This window comes from Tauraco erythrolophus, chromosome 10 (genome assembly GCF_009769465.1).
Source record: "Tauraco erythrolophus isolate bTauEry1 chromosome 10, bTauEry1.pri, whole genome shotgun sequence".
Lineage (NCBI taxonomy): Eukaryota > Metazoa > Chordata > Aves > Musophagiformes > Musophagidae > Tauraco > Tauraco erythrolophus.
Genome location: NC_141474.1, coordinates 19,508,592 through 19,524,695, shown reverse-complemented (window position 1 = coordinate 19,524,695; position 16,104 = coordinate 19,508,592). Strand labels below are relative to the sequence as shown.

Here is a 16,104-nt window from a genome sequence, read left to right as displayed (position 1 = left end):
ACTTGCTACAAATACAATACGTACTGCTAGCAAGGGAATAGTTGAACTTGTCAAAGCTGGGAATGACAGGTGTAACCCCTTGGGATTGCTATCCAGTTATCCAAAGGGTGACAGAGAATGGTTTGACTGTAGACAAAGTCGCTTAAACCAAGGACTGTGTCCACCATCATCTGCCGCTGTCCAAGTCTTCACGTGTCACAGAAAGCAGAGAGGATTTGTGCTCTGTACCAACCAACACAAACAGCCAAGGACAGAAACTCTGCTTTTCAGGATTTAGTACAGAGCAAGAGAGTACAGAAAGGAGTGCGTAACAGATGCTGTGCAATGGTTCCCATCATCATCTTGCCTAGTGTTTGCCTTTGCTGCTGGAACCCGAACTGGATTATGTCCTGGGACAGTTCCCACTCTTCTGCTGTCCCAGCAAGACCCCAGACCTAGTGTCCCTTGTAGAAAAAGCAGTGCACCCGCAGGGCTGCCCCATCACCTCCCTACACCAGTGCCAGCACCATCACAGCCCGAATTTGTCCTCATTCACGCTCATGGTAGAGGTCAGTGACTCCAATAGTGCAGGACCTGCGCCCAAAGGTGACATGTTTGGAGGAAATCCTGGCTTCATTGAGGGAACAGAATAATCATCTCAGGCTTTACCAGCTCAACAGCCATGGCCAATGACCAACTATGGAATTATGTGTACAGAATTATGAACAGGTTTAACTACAGAAGAAGGAATTAAATGCATGCTGAAAATGGCAGAGGGAAGTTTCAGATGGGATAGCACTACAGGCCCTGGTACTTTCTGCAGTTAATTCATCTCTTTCACCCAGTTTCCTCAAGTGCCACTTTTCAGCTGCAGCCCAAAGAAATGTTCTATACTTGCCAGAGCCTAAAGAGGATTTAATGGTTAAAATGTCATTTCTGATTTATTATCTGTTTCCACTATGTGCTCTATAATCCTAAACTCTGCACACTTTCCCTAGCTCACTTGCAGCACTTGTTACACATACTGCACTAAACTCATGATCAACTGCACTCCACCATATGTGAGCACCAGATGTAATTTATTTTTGTTTTTAAAGCATTGTGATGATAAGTGAGTTGCACCAGTAAGAATAATCAAGAAAAATTTCTCTTTCAAACAAGATTGTTAGTAGGAAGATAAATCCTATTTTAAATATAAAATGTTAGGATAGCATGACGTAGCAGTTCACTTGTTGCCTAACAAGACACACTGCAGAATGAAAACAACTCAACTACCAGAGATAGTTAAAGACAGCTTAGCCATCTCGCTTGTATGACTGCATTTCCAGATGTGAAAAATGGCAACAACAAAGGAGAAGTTTAAAATAGCAAGCTATCACAATAAAGGAATGGCACGCTCGGCTGTGCCAGGCAAATGACTCGGTAGTAGCTCAGGGGACCATTCTGCCACACTGACTGTGATGGGTAACGAGGAGCAGCTGACAACACTGCTATAGTGCAGTCCATCTGCTGAAATCCACGGAGCAGCTTTTAATTCTGAGTATCAGCACCTCAGAGATCCTCTTGCAATTGCATTCCCACAAGACTACAGGAAGCTGATTGCCAAATGAAATTCTTTTCTTCAGAGGCAAATGAGCAAATACTCAGGTCAAAAAGCAAGAATTCAAATGCTGGAAGAAGCTAGTGATCAGCAGCACTGCCAACTCCGTCATTTTTGAGGCGGACACTTTACCTGTTTGCTTTCCACTAATTTCTCTGAAGAGATTTAGACTCCTGGAGAAAGAGTGAGATGTTCCCCAGGATGAGATTGGAGTTGGATCCAATACACTGAGCAAGAAACACTCTCTGGGTAACTTCATTTGTTGCCCTGTGACGTGGTTGCCTGATGTAACCTGTCAGCTTAATGGGAACACGAGAAGGGCACTTGCTATGACACAAAACCGCCGCTCCAGGCCAGAGTCCCTAACCTTCGCTGGCAGGGTGCGAGCAAACACAACCATCACACCCATGCAAACATGCTGCTAAATGTCTGATGCAGAGAAACACTCTGAAAACTGACATAGTTGATTTACTTCTAAAAAGACATCCACCAACAATCAGACCACTAGATTATCTTGTTAATTACCATCTTCTTTTAAAAATGTGTCTGCTTTTTACTGTACCTTGATTCATGCTGGTATTTACTTGATGGCTAGTTACCAGCAACATTTAATCAGCTTATCCAAAAATTATTTTTGGCTACAATAGCTAAATTGATGCACTGCAACACCATTAGCCGAGTTGTGCAAAAGGCTTTAATCAAACTGATGAGTTCCCAGATTAGTCCTGGCTCAAGTTCAAATTGCAGTTCTGAGCAACCAGTATTGTACTTGAATTTTGCTCATGTTTATAAACACTCTATGCAAGCGTAGGGCTGTCTGGATATCTGCAAACTTCATCAGGCTGCTGCTCATGACACATTTCAGGTTTGAGCCTGAATATACGGGATAGTGCATAGAATGTGCCCCCAGAGTTTCAAGTAGTGATTTCTAAGTGTAACTTTGACAGCTTGTTCAAATGAATGAGCAAACTTAAAGCCACTCCAGACTATGTGGGAAGTCAAGGGACTATCCTCTTGTTTAAGGGCTCCCCTAAGCTAACACAGAGCAATCGGGCTGCTATCCTATTCCCTTAATTGCTGCCAGGCTGCAAGTTAAGCCAGCCAGGACTGCACTTTCTTGGCCTCCATAATTCAACCTGTGTGCAGCAGGAGAGATTCTGAAATCTGAAATGTTGGTTTTATCTTAGCTGGGGACCGAGACACTTTAAATCTTGAACTGTCACAAGGTAAAAAAGAAAAAAAACCCATCAAATTTTTGCTCAGCTCCAATAGTAAAAACAATGCCGCTGGGAAAAGTCCTAGGATTACACCAATGAGGAAAACGTATAAAATATGAAAAGCAAACGTGCAATGAGATATCACAGTGTGGCAGTAAGGACAAGAAGTCTCTCAGGCCTCTATCTTGCAAATATTTAAGGATGTTTTAAAGTAATAAATATCACTAGCTTACTGAAGCCAAGGAGATGTACAAGACATACAGGATGGGTTCCTAAGCTCTTTTGGGGGCCAAGGATGTTGATTTCAGACTTACATACTCTTTCTGTTGTAAATGTTCTGCGTGGCACAGATTCAGATCAGCAGCCTTGGGCACCGACAGCAGTGCTGTTCTTAAAAATAATTCATGCTTTATAATCAAGGCAAGAGATACAAGCCAGGTTGCGTAAGCTGCATTTAAACTGAGTGGATTTCAGAAAGCTTTCTCATTAGTACAGCAAAACTATCTCCACCCCTCCTCATTTGTTATAAAGGAGACACAGCTGGCTTCCTCCGTGCATTAGTGATCATGTTGCATTAGTGATCAAAGAGGCTTCTGCAAAGCCAAAGAGCAAAGCCTGCATTTAGGTTCTTATTTATTGGCAAAAGAATCAGTATAACCATAAACTGAAAATTTAGGACTTGCCACTATCACTGAAAAGTAAATTTTGGTTTAACCTTTGAAGGCAAGTTTTGATAAAAAGGCATAAGACACTTAGATGTAATGCTTTCAGACATGCTCCAGTTCACCTGCATCTCAAACCAAAGCATGCAGGATTTTAGGTCCTAATTTATCAAGAGAGGCAAACTCTCTCAAGATTCACTCCACGTAAAGTCTCAGTAGCACTTCGCTGTTTTGGTGCCAAAGTTTCTGCTGCAAAGAATCAGTGCCTGCAGCTGTGCTACTATGCAGGAGCAGGGATGCTGGTGTCTCTGGTGAGCTGTCTCATTGCCTATATGCATAATGAGACCCATGGCCTCAGGTGTCTCTGTGCCCACATCTCCAAAAAAAGTTAATTGGTAGATTTGCTCTGAACACACCCAGCAGGCAAGAAAGCCACTGAGTCCAGTGCAAACCACAGCACCAACAAACATTTCCCATTACAGATGTCGGTGGTAGTACAGTGTTGACCTGCTACACACAGATTACTGGTTTACAAGTCTACCAGCAAAGAGAGACCCAGATTCACGAGGCCTCTTAGCCCAAGGGTTCAAACTCACACCTCCCAATTTAAAGGAAAACATTCAGAGACTCGAATTATCAGCCAGGCTCTGATAAGACTATTATCCCTTCTTTCTGTTGAAGCCATGCTGTTGTAAGACCCTCATGGGACCAGAGAGGAAAAAGTGGGACCAGAGAGGAACCTGACTTTGCAGCCAGGTGATGGAAGAAGGAGAGATGGGGAGTCCTGGACTCTGGTCCCTGCAGCCAGAGTTACTTACTGATTTTATCCACAAAGTATATACACTGTAAAATGTGTACACAGGTCATCTTCGCAACAGGGATCCGACCCCTCTCCCTCCTTCATGCCAAAATTTTTACTTTCCCTCTAGCAATTTTAAAAGCCATGTTTCCTCATGACAATATCTGAAGTAAACATCTCCACTGCTCTGATGATATCCTTCCTCTCTCATCACCAAATTATCACCTTTTTAGTGAAAGCTGAAAGTAATAACCTGTATAATTCATTTATTTCCTGAAGATAGCTAAAGCTAAATTAACATCACTGTTCCCTTGGCTGATATAAACATGCTTTACAGTTTGCACATACAAGAGACCCTGAGATGTACTGATTTCTTCTTTCATTGATCTGTATCTATTTTAGAATACCAGCATCCTTGAGCAGAGATTAAAAACAAAAAAAACCCACAAGTTTGCTGTTTAGGAAACTTTCTGATGTGCTTTACCTTGAGGGCTTTCTGTGCAGCTTCACTTGATCCGATAGCAATCAAGTTTGGTCCAGCCATGCTGCAAAAGCTCTTCAGATGCAAAGAATCATGAACAGGGACTGTTGAAACAGCATAATCCTGTATGGAAGCAAAGAATGGTTGCTATAAATATTTTTAAATTGTCCTAGTTCCATAATTATATCAAGACATTCCATAATTAATTTTACTCTCTGCAAATTAACAATAGCAACATACCCCAGGGCACAGAGTCAACTGTTTAAGTATGACATACCCCTCTGGTCCAGCTTGTCTTGTCTGGTGCACTGGAGTAAGATCCAGAACATGTTTCAAAAATTACTATTGTTGCAACTTTAAAGAAATACATTAAAATACGTAATTAAACAATACATACATAAAACCTCTCCAAGGATCAGCAACAAGATCATGTTGCTGATTCACGAAAACAGTAAGAACGTGAATGTTGATACGCTCTCAAATAATAACAGCCTCCCACTATCCAAGTTACTTTTATGCAGTGATCTCAGATTTCAGATCCAACTCTGGCATCTGTCACTTCACAGGATGCTCAAACCTTTTCAGAAACTTGTACTTTTTTTAAAAAAAATAAGTCCTAAATAAAGCACTTGAGTATAACAAATGTCTTGGCCAGTATAATTTTTGAATTGGTTCAGTAGATGACAGCTTATCTTTCCTGTGGCACAAAAGAAGCTACAAACCTTAAATGTGTCAGCCAGAATTTCAGCACCACGTTGATTTGTCCGCCTGGAAAGACCCACAAAAAATTCTCTGCCTGGAATGAAAAAATGAAGATCAAAACAATTATAGCTTTTTTTTTCTAAGCCATTCAAAAAAAAATCACCCCATCAGCTCCTTCATCAGAACATACACATTTTAAAAACAGGCCAGTTTTAGAGACATTCTGAAGCAATCTTTCATGCATATAATTTGCTATCTTTCTTTTCTCAAGTTGAGTAATAAAATTGAAAATTCAGCATAGAAGAATGCAACCTGCAATGGCGAGCTGATAATTTAAAGCAATTATCTTTTTCCAGAAGACACATTTCATCAGAAGCATAAATAGCTTCCTCTTCTAAAGCTCTGCAATGGTCATCAAGTCAGAAAAGAGAACAGCTGGGCTGGATTAGTACAGCACTGATTGACCATTTCCCTCTCCCTCTGAGATTTCCTCTGGTCTCAAAGGCAGCTCTGCAGTCACTTGCATCCTCCAGGTCCACAGAAAATCAGTGCTGGATCTGCGGTACCTTAGAAAGGCCTTCCTTCCCAGTCTGCCTCTTTTCAGACCCCTCTTTTCCCCTTGGTGAGCTAAGGCAAGCAGCCAGTCTGCTGTGATGCTGATCAAAATAAACAGACTCATTCAGCACAGGCAGGGAGCAAGCATGTGCACAGCCAATGTGAGAAAATGCCTAATGGGTTTAATGACATAAAAAACACAGTCAGGATCTTCATCTTTGAAGTCAGCCATGCATGTAAGTTGTCTAGCACATGACATCTGGCAGTCAACTCCACCACTTTCTCCATAAACTTAAAATGCATTTTTTGCATTTGATTCATTGAACTAGTGACAATTGCCTGTATCAAGCTTTTACAAGTCTTGACAATGAGTCTGATGAACGTAGCTGCTTGTAATAAGAAATACGAAACCGCAGGCAGTTGACTACTAAAAGCATTTTTCTTATTGGCACTTTACAAGCTAAAATAAAATTTGTATGCACAGTACTGCTCTTTGTACTGCGTGTACTGCTATTTCATTTATTCAGGCATTAGGCAGGACATTGAGGGCTACATTGAAAATTCATCTCTCAGCTACCTTTGTGACATGTAGTAAACAGCTAATTTAACAAACCACACAAAGGAAGTTTTATTATGCAGATGACATAACATGCAGTCTTCGAGGCAGTCAGAATGCGTAAACAGCAAATTCACTATACCTGTAAATAAGACATCTCCACCATCCAATGTTGCGTTTTCATCTACCATCTCTACAATGTTGAGGTTGAGGCTTTCTAGTACTCTTTTCATGGCTTCAACCTATTAAAAAGAAAGTTGTTTAGAATACATTGTATCATTGAAAAACTTGAAAAAATGACAAGAAATACATATCGTTAATAAGAATTAAAGTCCTTTAACACGCCTTTAGCAGAACAGATGGCAGGGACCTTTGTGTCTCTGCCCATCGCAGCTCCCCAGCTCTCTCCAGAGACTTTTGTTGTCTGGAGGGGATGGGGTGTCAAGCAGCAGTGATCAGGTTCTTGCCTTTGCACAGAAATGACGTAACATCCAGCGGAGACGGTTGAGAGGTCCTAAACACATTTTAAGTTCAGTCCCTCTGCACAGTAATACCCTCTCTTGCAAATTCTGTCCCTTGGATTGGAGCAGGAAAAAGCACCCACAGAGGCGTGATGTTCCCTCCTTCCACACTGCTCAGATACGGACGTGGTTCTACCAGCCATGGAGGTAGCATCTCTACCCCAAGCCCCTCTTCAGTTGGAGGAAGAAAAAAATGCCCAAATCAGTAAATGCTCGTTTTCTTCATAGTTTTGCAGCTTTACTAAGCACTAGCTCTCCTTACATTTTTGAGCTACAGAATTACAAGACCTTTCATGTCTACACATTGTGTGGCTGGCTGCTGGCCGTGGAGAGCTGCGCGTGTGGCAGGGAGCTTGGGGCTACAGAGCCCATTTTCTGCTGAAAGGAGCTCACAACGGGAGCAGAGAATGCAGCTTTAGTAGGTTTCCTCATTCCCAGTGAGAGCTGCTGAGGATGCCTAGAGTAGAACCAGTTTCGAGAGGCTCACGTCATCGGCCATCCATAAGAGGGGATCACGCTTGCTATGTTCAAGTGCCATCATTTTGGTGCCTTGTAAGCCAAAAGAAGCACCTACACACAACCAACCGCTCACCAAAAGTTTATGACTACAGCTTGCAGAAGGCCAATATAAATACGAGCTCATCCGCAGAAACCCGTGAACCTGATGCCACACACCACCTTACTGCAGTTAACCAGAGGTGTCCAGCAAGCACTAATGAACGTAGATGACACAGCAAAGACCTGCTAGACAGCTCTGATTTTTGCATGTCCCACAGGTCATTTATTTATTTAGTATGATAAATCAAGCATTTTTAGAAGAAAAGCAAGAAGCTAAAGCTGGTGACATGGTACTTGTCTGCCAAAACCATACACCAACAGAAGCAACTCTAGGAGCCCTGCTCTTGGGGTCTGCCAAACTATACTTGTCACAGCAGAGAAAGGAGAACATGATGGTGACTACTCCTTCACCCTCACTGCAGCAGCCTCAGAGCAACAGCAGCACATACTTTGGCTGTCATACCTTCCTAAGAGCAGTGCTGGCTTCGGGAAGCAAGGGAGGAGGCAGACGTGATACACCTAAGCCCCCTTTTCCTGCTCATTTTCCATGACTTGGCTATGTGGCATTTGTGAGTGATCCCATTAAACCCGAAGCCCAGGCCCAAAAGGCAAGAGCAGGTCTCTATGGGCTGTCAGGACAGGTGATGTAGGTCTATAAGGGATACACTGGGGCATCATCTTATCCAAGACTGATCTGCTTTCTGGAAGTTGTTCTTTCTCTCTAACATGTCCTCGCTCTCCAGCCACTTTACACAAAAAACCTTGGACATGCACACTGTTAAAGTTAGTGCCTCAGTTTAAAGTCAAACAGGACAAAGGCAGGTCTTTGTGCCACCTGTAGATCGTTGATGGGTTATGTTGCAACACAGAATTGTCCCTGGGAGCCTCCCAAGACCAAGGAACTCATCTTCCCCATGCAAAACCACACCTAAGAGCTTTGGCACACAGACTGGAGTGAACCTACTCTTTACAATTACTAACGCTTCTTTTTTCTCCTGTCTTTCACTTGAAGCTAAAATGACCTCAGGCTGAAACTTTGCACTCAAGAGTCTCCTAGCTTAGCAGCAAGGCTTTATCTTAGTCTTGCTGCTTTATGTCCTGTGATCTTCAAAATTAGGTTTATAAGGAAGACTGGATCCATGTGGTATTTTAAAAATAAATGGGAAACAACTGAATTAATATTGGAAAAACAACTGTTGTACAAACACAGCAGCATTTTGTAACATCTGCTGATGCAGAATGATTTCTTTCACCTGTGAAGTACAGTGGTTTTTACTGTGCAGGTGCTATGCGTTTAAGAGCCATAAGACCCCAAAGAAGAAAACAATTGCTTAATATAGAATAATAGAGTTGCAGCATTATATGAGAAGGTTCCCAATCCAAGACACATAGACTCACTGTTTTGTGCCGACATGAAGCAGACTCACAACCAGGACACCCTGACACACAGGCACACCAGCCACAGGCAGTTGGAATAAACAAATACGTCCATTAGAGGGGGTTATTTAAGGCAGAAGGCCAAACCACAGGAAAAAACAGGATCGCCTAGCTTGTTTCATGGTCACCTATCTCCAGTTAATCCATCACCTCCAGCAGCTTCCAAAACTGAAACACCAAGAAGAGAAAGCCCTTTCAGGCGACATGCTGCTGATCGGGTGCTCCCAGCAGCAGCTGCCTGGGCTTGCAGAGGAAGCCAAGCCAGCAGCTGCCCTCGCTGAGCACCCGCTCCCCATGCCGCTTCTGTCCTCCCTGATATCATGTCCCCACCAGTCTGGAGCATCAGCAGAGCTGCAGATGTTACTGTGGCAAAGGACCATCCTACCTACCTTCTGTGGCGAGAGCTGAAAGCAAAAATTTCTCTGGACCACAGAAGAACATCTGAGAGAGTAAAGAGGTGCAAAACCTGGGCAGCCTGAAAAGAAGACATGAAGGTCCCTCATGTTGCAAGACTGCCTGCAGATCTAACAGGACCAGGAACCGTACAACAAGCATTGCAAGCAAGCTAGGCAGTCGGGCTGGAAAATTTGTGTCTGTTAATAGCTGAATAAACTTAATGGTCTAAGGAGGCAGACTATTGAGAGAAGAAAAGCAGCATGCATCTTGGCTATGTGCGGGAGGCTAAGGGGAGACAATAGCCCAAAGGTGGATGTACCTGGCAGAAGACGTGCCTGTGACCAGAACAAACATGCACCAGACACCGAGGCGGGTGTGGGGTCCCTCTATAAACTGGGAAACCTACCTTTTATCTCAGCATTTCAACCATACAGAGCACTTGCACCATCCTGGGAAGCAATTCCAAGGCAGCCAGCAAAGGTGCAACAGAGCTTCCCGGGCAGGGGCAGGCAGGGAAGGGGCAGCACCTCACATCCCTGGGCCAGGATGGCCAATTAACAACACTCATCCTAGAGTACTAATTAAGTAAAGTGCCTAGCTAAATGAGAATAGCAGAAGGTAAATGCTGACTTTGGATTTGTGATTTGAGTCATACGTATGTTTTAATCACCAGCTGGCAATTAGCATTTAACCACCAGGCTATGTCAGAGATGCCTTGAATTGTCTCTTTAATTTAATTTACAGGGGTTGATGCAGCTGTAGCACCGTCATTAAAGAATGTTATCAGAACTGAAAGTTGTCCAAAATCAAAGAAATAGTTTAATTTCCTTGATGATTGTTCCAGACTCTGAAGATATTTGTAAGATGCTCAAGATGTTTTTCCCCTGACAGTTGAGCTCATTTTAGCTTATGAAACCAAATTTAAATAAACAAAATTACTGCCATATAAATAGCTGGATCTTTTTTTCCATGATGGGCATTAATGGATTCAAGTCTACAGTTCAATGTTATGCACGTTTTTTAAGTAAGCAGTAGAAATTCCTAGAGTTTTAATTGGAAAGTGCTCTTCACACATCTGGCGACATGTGCTAGGAATATCTTTCGATATTCCTTGCTTGGATAAAATAGAAGTCTCAAGTTACTGTTTTCTATGGGCAACACTAGGAACTTCATTCAGAAGAAGCAGAAATGAAAAAAGGAGCACAAACTGAGATGGAGAAGATTGGAGAGATGGCTTGGCATTATTAAAAAGGCAACTGGGGAAAAAAAAAAGAACTTGTAAATACAGGATTCTGGAAAAACGAAACCAAAACTGAATAGCTCATCTGCTTTTGCAGAGAGCTGATTTTCCTGCACAGGGGGATAGCACAGACTCACATGATGCCCACATCATCATCTTTAAAGCTATCCTGTAGCAGTCCTGAGTAGAGTCTCCAACACAGCATGTCCACAGTATGTTTGACACACGACCATCTTGGAAACAGCGTACTATATCATTCAGAGTTTGTGTTAGTGTGGTACGCACACACGAGTAGCTCGAGTCTGTATCTCATCATTACAAAAGGCAATCAAGAGCTCGGCTTCATCCTTAAGCCTTCCCACATCAGGAAGGACTGTGTCGTTTTCCAACAGAGCTCCTACCCCAGAGAAAAAAAACAAGATACAATCTCTAACTAAGGAGAGACAAGTGATTGTTATCTTCAAGAAAGAAGTGAAAAATAGGGACACAAAGGGGTTTGATTTGACAAAGCCCCCTATCCTCCTCACGTTTATCCTCCCCAAACAACTGATGTCCATTTTTCTGAAGTGTGGAGTCTTAACACATACTAGTAAGATTTTTATAATGAATGAAAGACTAATTCCCAGAGCTAGCTTTGATGTATGAACAAATAATCACCTCTTGCTTTTTTTCCCAGGAGTGAACTGAAAAAAGGAGGATGGAGAAAGTCCTCCATGAAGCCACAGTTACTCAGGAGACACCAGTAAAATACACAAGTATTTCAACATGACTTGATTAAAAGTACATTCACTATGAAGACAACTTATTGGTTGCTTTTTTCTTAAGTAGCTAAGAGGAAAAGTCACCATCCCTCATTTTATCTCCTTTATTTGAAAACTAAAATCCCAGGTAGTCAAATCATAGCACATAAAGAAAACTCATCTGTATCCTTTAAGATTTCTGTATCATATTATCTCAGGTCAGCTTAAGGTTTGCAACACAATATTGGGTTTTATTGTACACATACCCATTAGTACATTGGTTGAGTGTTAAAGCTTGTATGCTTTGTGTACTGATATTTTTTCTAATAAGCACATTCCTGGTGTGAGACAGGATGTGTCTAATCCATAGCAAAGCTGACAGAGACAATGGGCTCCAGCCAGCTCAGCTCTGTTTCAAGGAAAGAGGACAATAACTGTGTTTGACATTTATAAGAATCTAATTTCCTTGTGCTTTAAAAATGGAGCTCATTACCCTCTGGACGGGTGCCTTCCACCAATTACTGTAACTGATGTGCAGGGATTTTTCCTTCTCTATATTAGTATTTGATGCACTCTAAACAGAGGCTGTTTCCTAAATTATTTACTGGTCTTCTGCACAATAACCATGTTATGGGATTTACGTTATTGACAGTAAGAAGGAAATTATCTTTTCAAAAGACAGGGGAAACAGGGAAATGATTTTGCGAGCCGTGGGCTTGCCCCTGCCAAGAGCAGGGCAGCTTTTCCCCTGGGGTGCCAGGGCTGGGCAGCAGGACTGCGGTCAAGGCACCGCCAAGGCTCCCAAATGCCCCATGGGCAGGGGCACAGTTGGGGCTCAGCAGAAGTTGTGGATCATACCAAATGAGGCATCCCCTAATGACTGCAATTACCCATCCACCATCACCTCCAAGCTCTCAGTGAAAGGGGGAAGGTGTCTGCAGACCTGTTTTGAAGTAAAGGATGCAGAGAGATTTGGAGAGCAGAAGACCATTCGATGAGATTAAATGAGGTTTCTAAACCAGTGGAGCTCAGCTCTAAGTGTTAACAGCTTGGATCTCTGGAGACCAACTGCAGCCCTAACAAAAAGAGCTCTTAGCCCAAGACACACTACCACACTGTCTCCTGAAATTTTACATCCACCACTAATTTCTCCGGTGTGGTAAATCACAATTATTAGGTTTCAGTCTCCACTTCATTGTGTTTTAAACTGTCATTTATAGCTGTGCAAAGCAAATGTCACACTTTATATACGCAGAAGTTAGACTATGATATCTCTGAGGTGACTATTTCTGGAGCCATTAGCTCCGAGTTCACAAAGTGCCACTGTCAATATATAATGCATTTTTCAGCAAGGCTCCGAGTGAAGGCTATAAATAGAGATGGACAAATCCGGGGCCAGGAAAGGGTAGACTTCAGTTTTGCAAAACCAGATACCAGTGTTGGTCACGATCCAGGTTCTGGCCTCTGGAGATGAGGAAAGCCTGTCTCCTCTTGAGGATAAGCATTGCCCTTCTGGGCTTGCAGAGGCTTCAAAGAAAATAAAGCAGCACTGTAATAGTTTTGAGGTTTACGAGAAAAAAAACACACTACTGGTTGTTTTCTTGGTTTAAGTAGGTCAGATATACACCCTCGTGTATATTGATCTCAGAAATCCAGGGGACATGGGTTGTAGCAGAGCTTCCAACTCCTGCTCCCAGTGTTGACACCGGAAAGGGCCCTGGCTCTTGAGAGGTCAGCGGGAAAGCAGTGGAAGAACAAGACGCTTCAGCACTGCTATTTGATGCAGATCATGCTGTAGGAGTGTGTTAAGTGCAAGACAAGTAAGGTCAGCTCTGTCCCACAGACAGCCACCAGCACAGCCCTGTAAGGATGCCCTATAATTGCCATTCCCGCCCCTGCCAGCTGACAGACTGCAGCTCAATTTGGCAATCGATTCCCCTTTCCACCTACGCAGGGCCTTTGTGTCCATCCCATTGCCTCTTTCAGGAAGGCAAGAGAAGGTAAAGACGAGCAGCAGCCTGGTCCCAAAGCAAATTGCCAGCTGCTCAGCTGGCATGGGTGGATATGCTGCTGCTCCCACTGCACCCGGACAAACAGCATCCAGACCACTCAGTTCAGGGCAATCTGACCATGACTTCATCAAACTAGGCTATGCATCATGACATGTGGAAATCAGTGTTATGTCAGCAAAACCAGAAAACCCTTCTTGGGAGTTTCAGTTGATCCTAACCTGCTGCACTCTGCCGACGTGGAGCTCCACGGCCAAGTCCTTACCCAAACGATGGGGCAGTTGTGCTGTAGCATCAGTCAGACTCGTAGTGCCTCAGTGACTGTACCGGAGCACCCACCAGCACGCAGTCAGCACTGCACTGTGCCGGCAGACGCCGTGCTCCTTCCGCCCCACCCAGCCAGACGTGTTGTCCAGTGTGCATGCAGCACAGCTTGCTCGCAACCATTTTTCATCGAATGAGGCCACGGGAGGGTCACGAAGGAACACCGAGGCACTTCCACACCACATCCTCAAGCAGAAGATAACTTGTTAGTTGCTCCCAATACACAGATTCCAACACCAACACTCTCAGGTTGCAGCTCTGAGACAGTTTCACCCTTACCCAAAGTTTGCACCAAGCACGTGCAGCTTTTGGTAGAATTTAGGTAGTTTATGAATCACAGAGTTCAGAAAGAGCCACATGGATAATTACCCCATTCATTATTGCCCACACACTGCTAATTATGAATCCAAATCCACTTACTGCCCTACTACAGAAATAGTCACAAACTGTGTGTTTAGAGCTGGTGCATCTGGTGCCAAATGTCCATTGTCTCTAGAGAGCGACCCAAGATTAGGGTGAGAATAGCACCATGAGGGATTAATGGGGAGGGGAAACATAGAAAGAGCCAGACCCGAGGCAGCACAGAGAGGGACAGCACACGGAGGAAGAGAAGAAAGTGGCAGGTGGCCTCTGGAGCTTCTCAGCTGCATAGGAGGGGAGCTCCAGCCTGGCAAGTCTCAGAAGGTCAAGTGGCAACCTCCTCTCCCAGGTACACACAGTTAAACACACAATTAATCTGGATGTCCTTGGAGCATGTTGCATTTTAATAGCTAAACAGAACTGAAGCACCTGAGAACTCAACACAGCTTACTAGCAGTAAACCAGGTCTAGGTTTCCCCTTCCTCTCCTCCATCACTTAGCCTTTAAAACACATGGACACTATTTTCCCACAAAACAGAAGCCAGCAATCTGCTCACTTGCTATAAAAAGTTGGTCTGAAATTTCAACCCACAGCAAGTGGAAAAAATTTCAATTTGGTATAAAAAATTCACAGCAAAAAAAAGGATGCTTAAAAAGACGGAGATTTAAGTCACTAGAAGAAAAGGCTCGCTACGATCCACTAAGCATAAAATCAGGTTAGTGGAAAAGTTTAAGCATCATGAATGCATTGTTACAGAAAAACAGTGAAGATTTTGCCAGATAAAGACGATGACATGAAATTTAAGTCGTACACAGGCATGCTGAGAAAGTAATGTCCTACATACTTTCTGCTTACAATTACAAAATGATCAATTGTGAAGTGTTAGGCAGAGAAATATATTCCATTCTGCCTGGACATGCACAGCAGGCCAAGAATGTACCTGGATAAGCCAAGCATTCATTATCTCCCAGACACTCAATATCCCATAACACCCCCAGTGGCTGCCAGCTCCTTGTCCACCCTTGACCACACGCCATGTGCCCCATTTCACAGCTGAAAAGTATTTAAAATTCATGAAGCCTGCTGAAAGCTCAACTGTCACATTCTGCTCATTCCACAGGGTATGGGAAAACCACGCAGAAGGGACATTTCAACCAGGGCTATTATGGCTCTTGAATAACCAATATTTCATTAAATTGCTAATAAACCCACTTGAAGATAAGTTGATCACAATCGAACCATACAGTAACATTCCTTTCCTTTAACACCAAGTTGTCAGGTTTCACTCTGTACTGTACTACTGTTTCTGTGTCGTTTGTTCGTGCCTTGACACAGAGCATTCAAGATACTCACTTTGTCCCCAGTAATCTAAATGCCCTATTCTAAACAGGCTGAAAGATCTTTGGCAAGGATAATACTCCACTTACTTTAAGGTAGTGAACTCTTTTCAAAGGAAAAAATCTACACTGAAGAAGTGAAAAATAATTATACTTCAACCAGGATATTTGGGGTTTTGTAAATTCTTGAATAGGGTGCTCACAATTTCAAAGTAGTGATAAACAGTATGAGCACCTCCTGGCTTCCCTAGCACCCTGTCAAGCTTGGTCTGGCCTGAATTTTTATTTGAGTTTGCAGTTTAGCAACTCATTTCCTCCTCCCTCCACTAAATCTTAGTTTTATCAATCAAAATAAATATCAAAAACTTCTGAAAAAACCTTCAAGAGTGTTTGTTTTGCATTAAAATGGATTTTGTTAGATCCCTCAGAGTTGATTGCCAAACTGCTGGCATGCCTGCTGTTGCCTTCTGATCTTGCTGTGTGTACATGTCATTGTGCCAAGGGGACTCAGAGTTTTGTAATTTCTAACACTGAGAAGCATGTCAGTTTTCTTCTCAGAAGGGGATTTAGAAGCTTTAATATTGTATTAAGTAACCTGATACTGCTGAAAAGCAGCTCTCACCTAGCTCT

At 43.0% G+C, this 16,104-nt stretch overlaps 1 protein-coding gene across 1 annotated transcript in view; it reads right to left on the bottom strand.

Moving 5' to 3' along the window:
* DDAH1 (dimethylarginine dimethylaminohydrolase 1) overlaps positions 1-16,104 on the bottom strand; it is a 59,042-nt gene that overhangs the window by 9,201 nt on the left and 33,737 nt on the right. The window contains exons 2-4 of the mRNA XM_086617659.1: positions 6,694-6,793; positions 5,461-5,534; positions 4,742-4,861 (exon numbers count right to left, since the gene is read on the bottom strand). Coding sequence (XP_086473785.1) covers positions 4,742-4,861; positions 5,461-5,534; positions 6,694-6,793 — 294 coding nt within the window. The remainder of the gene's footprint in view (positions 1-4,741; positions 4,862-5,460; positions 5,535-6,693; positions 6,794-16,104) is intronic.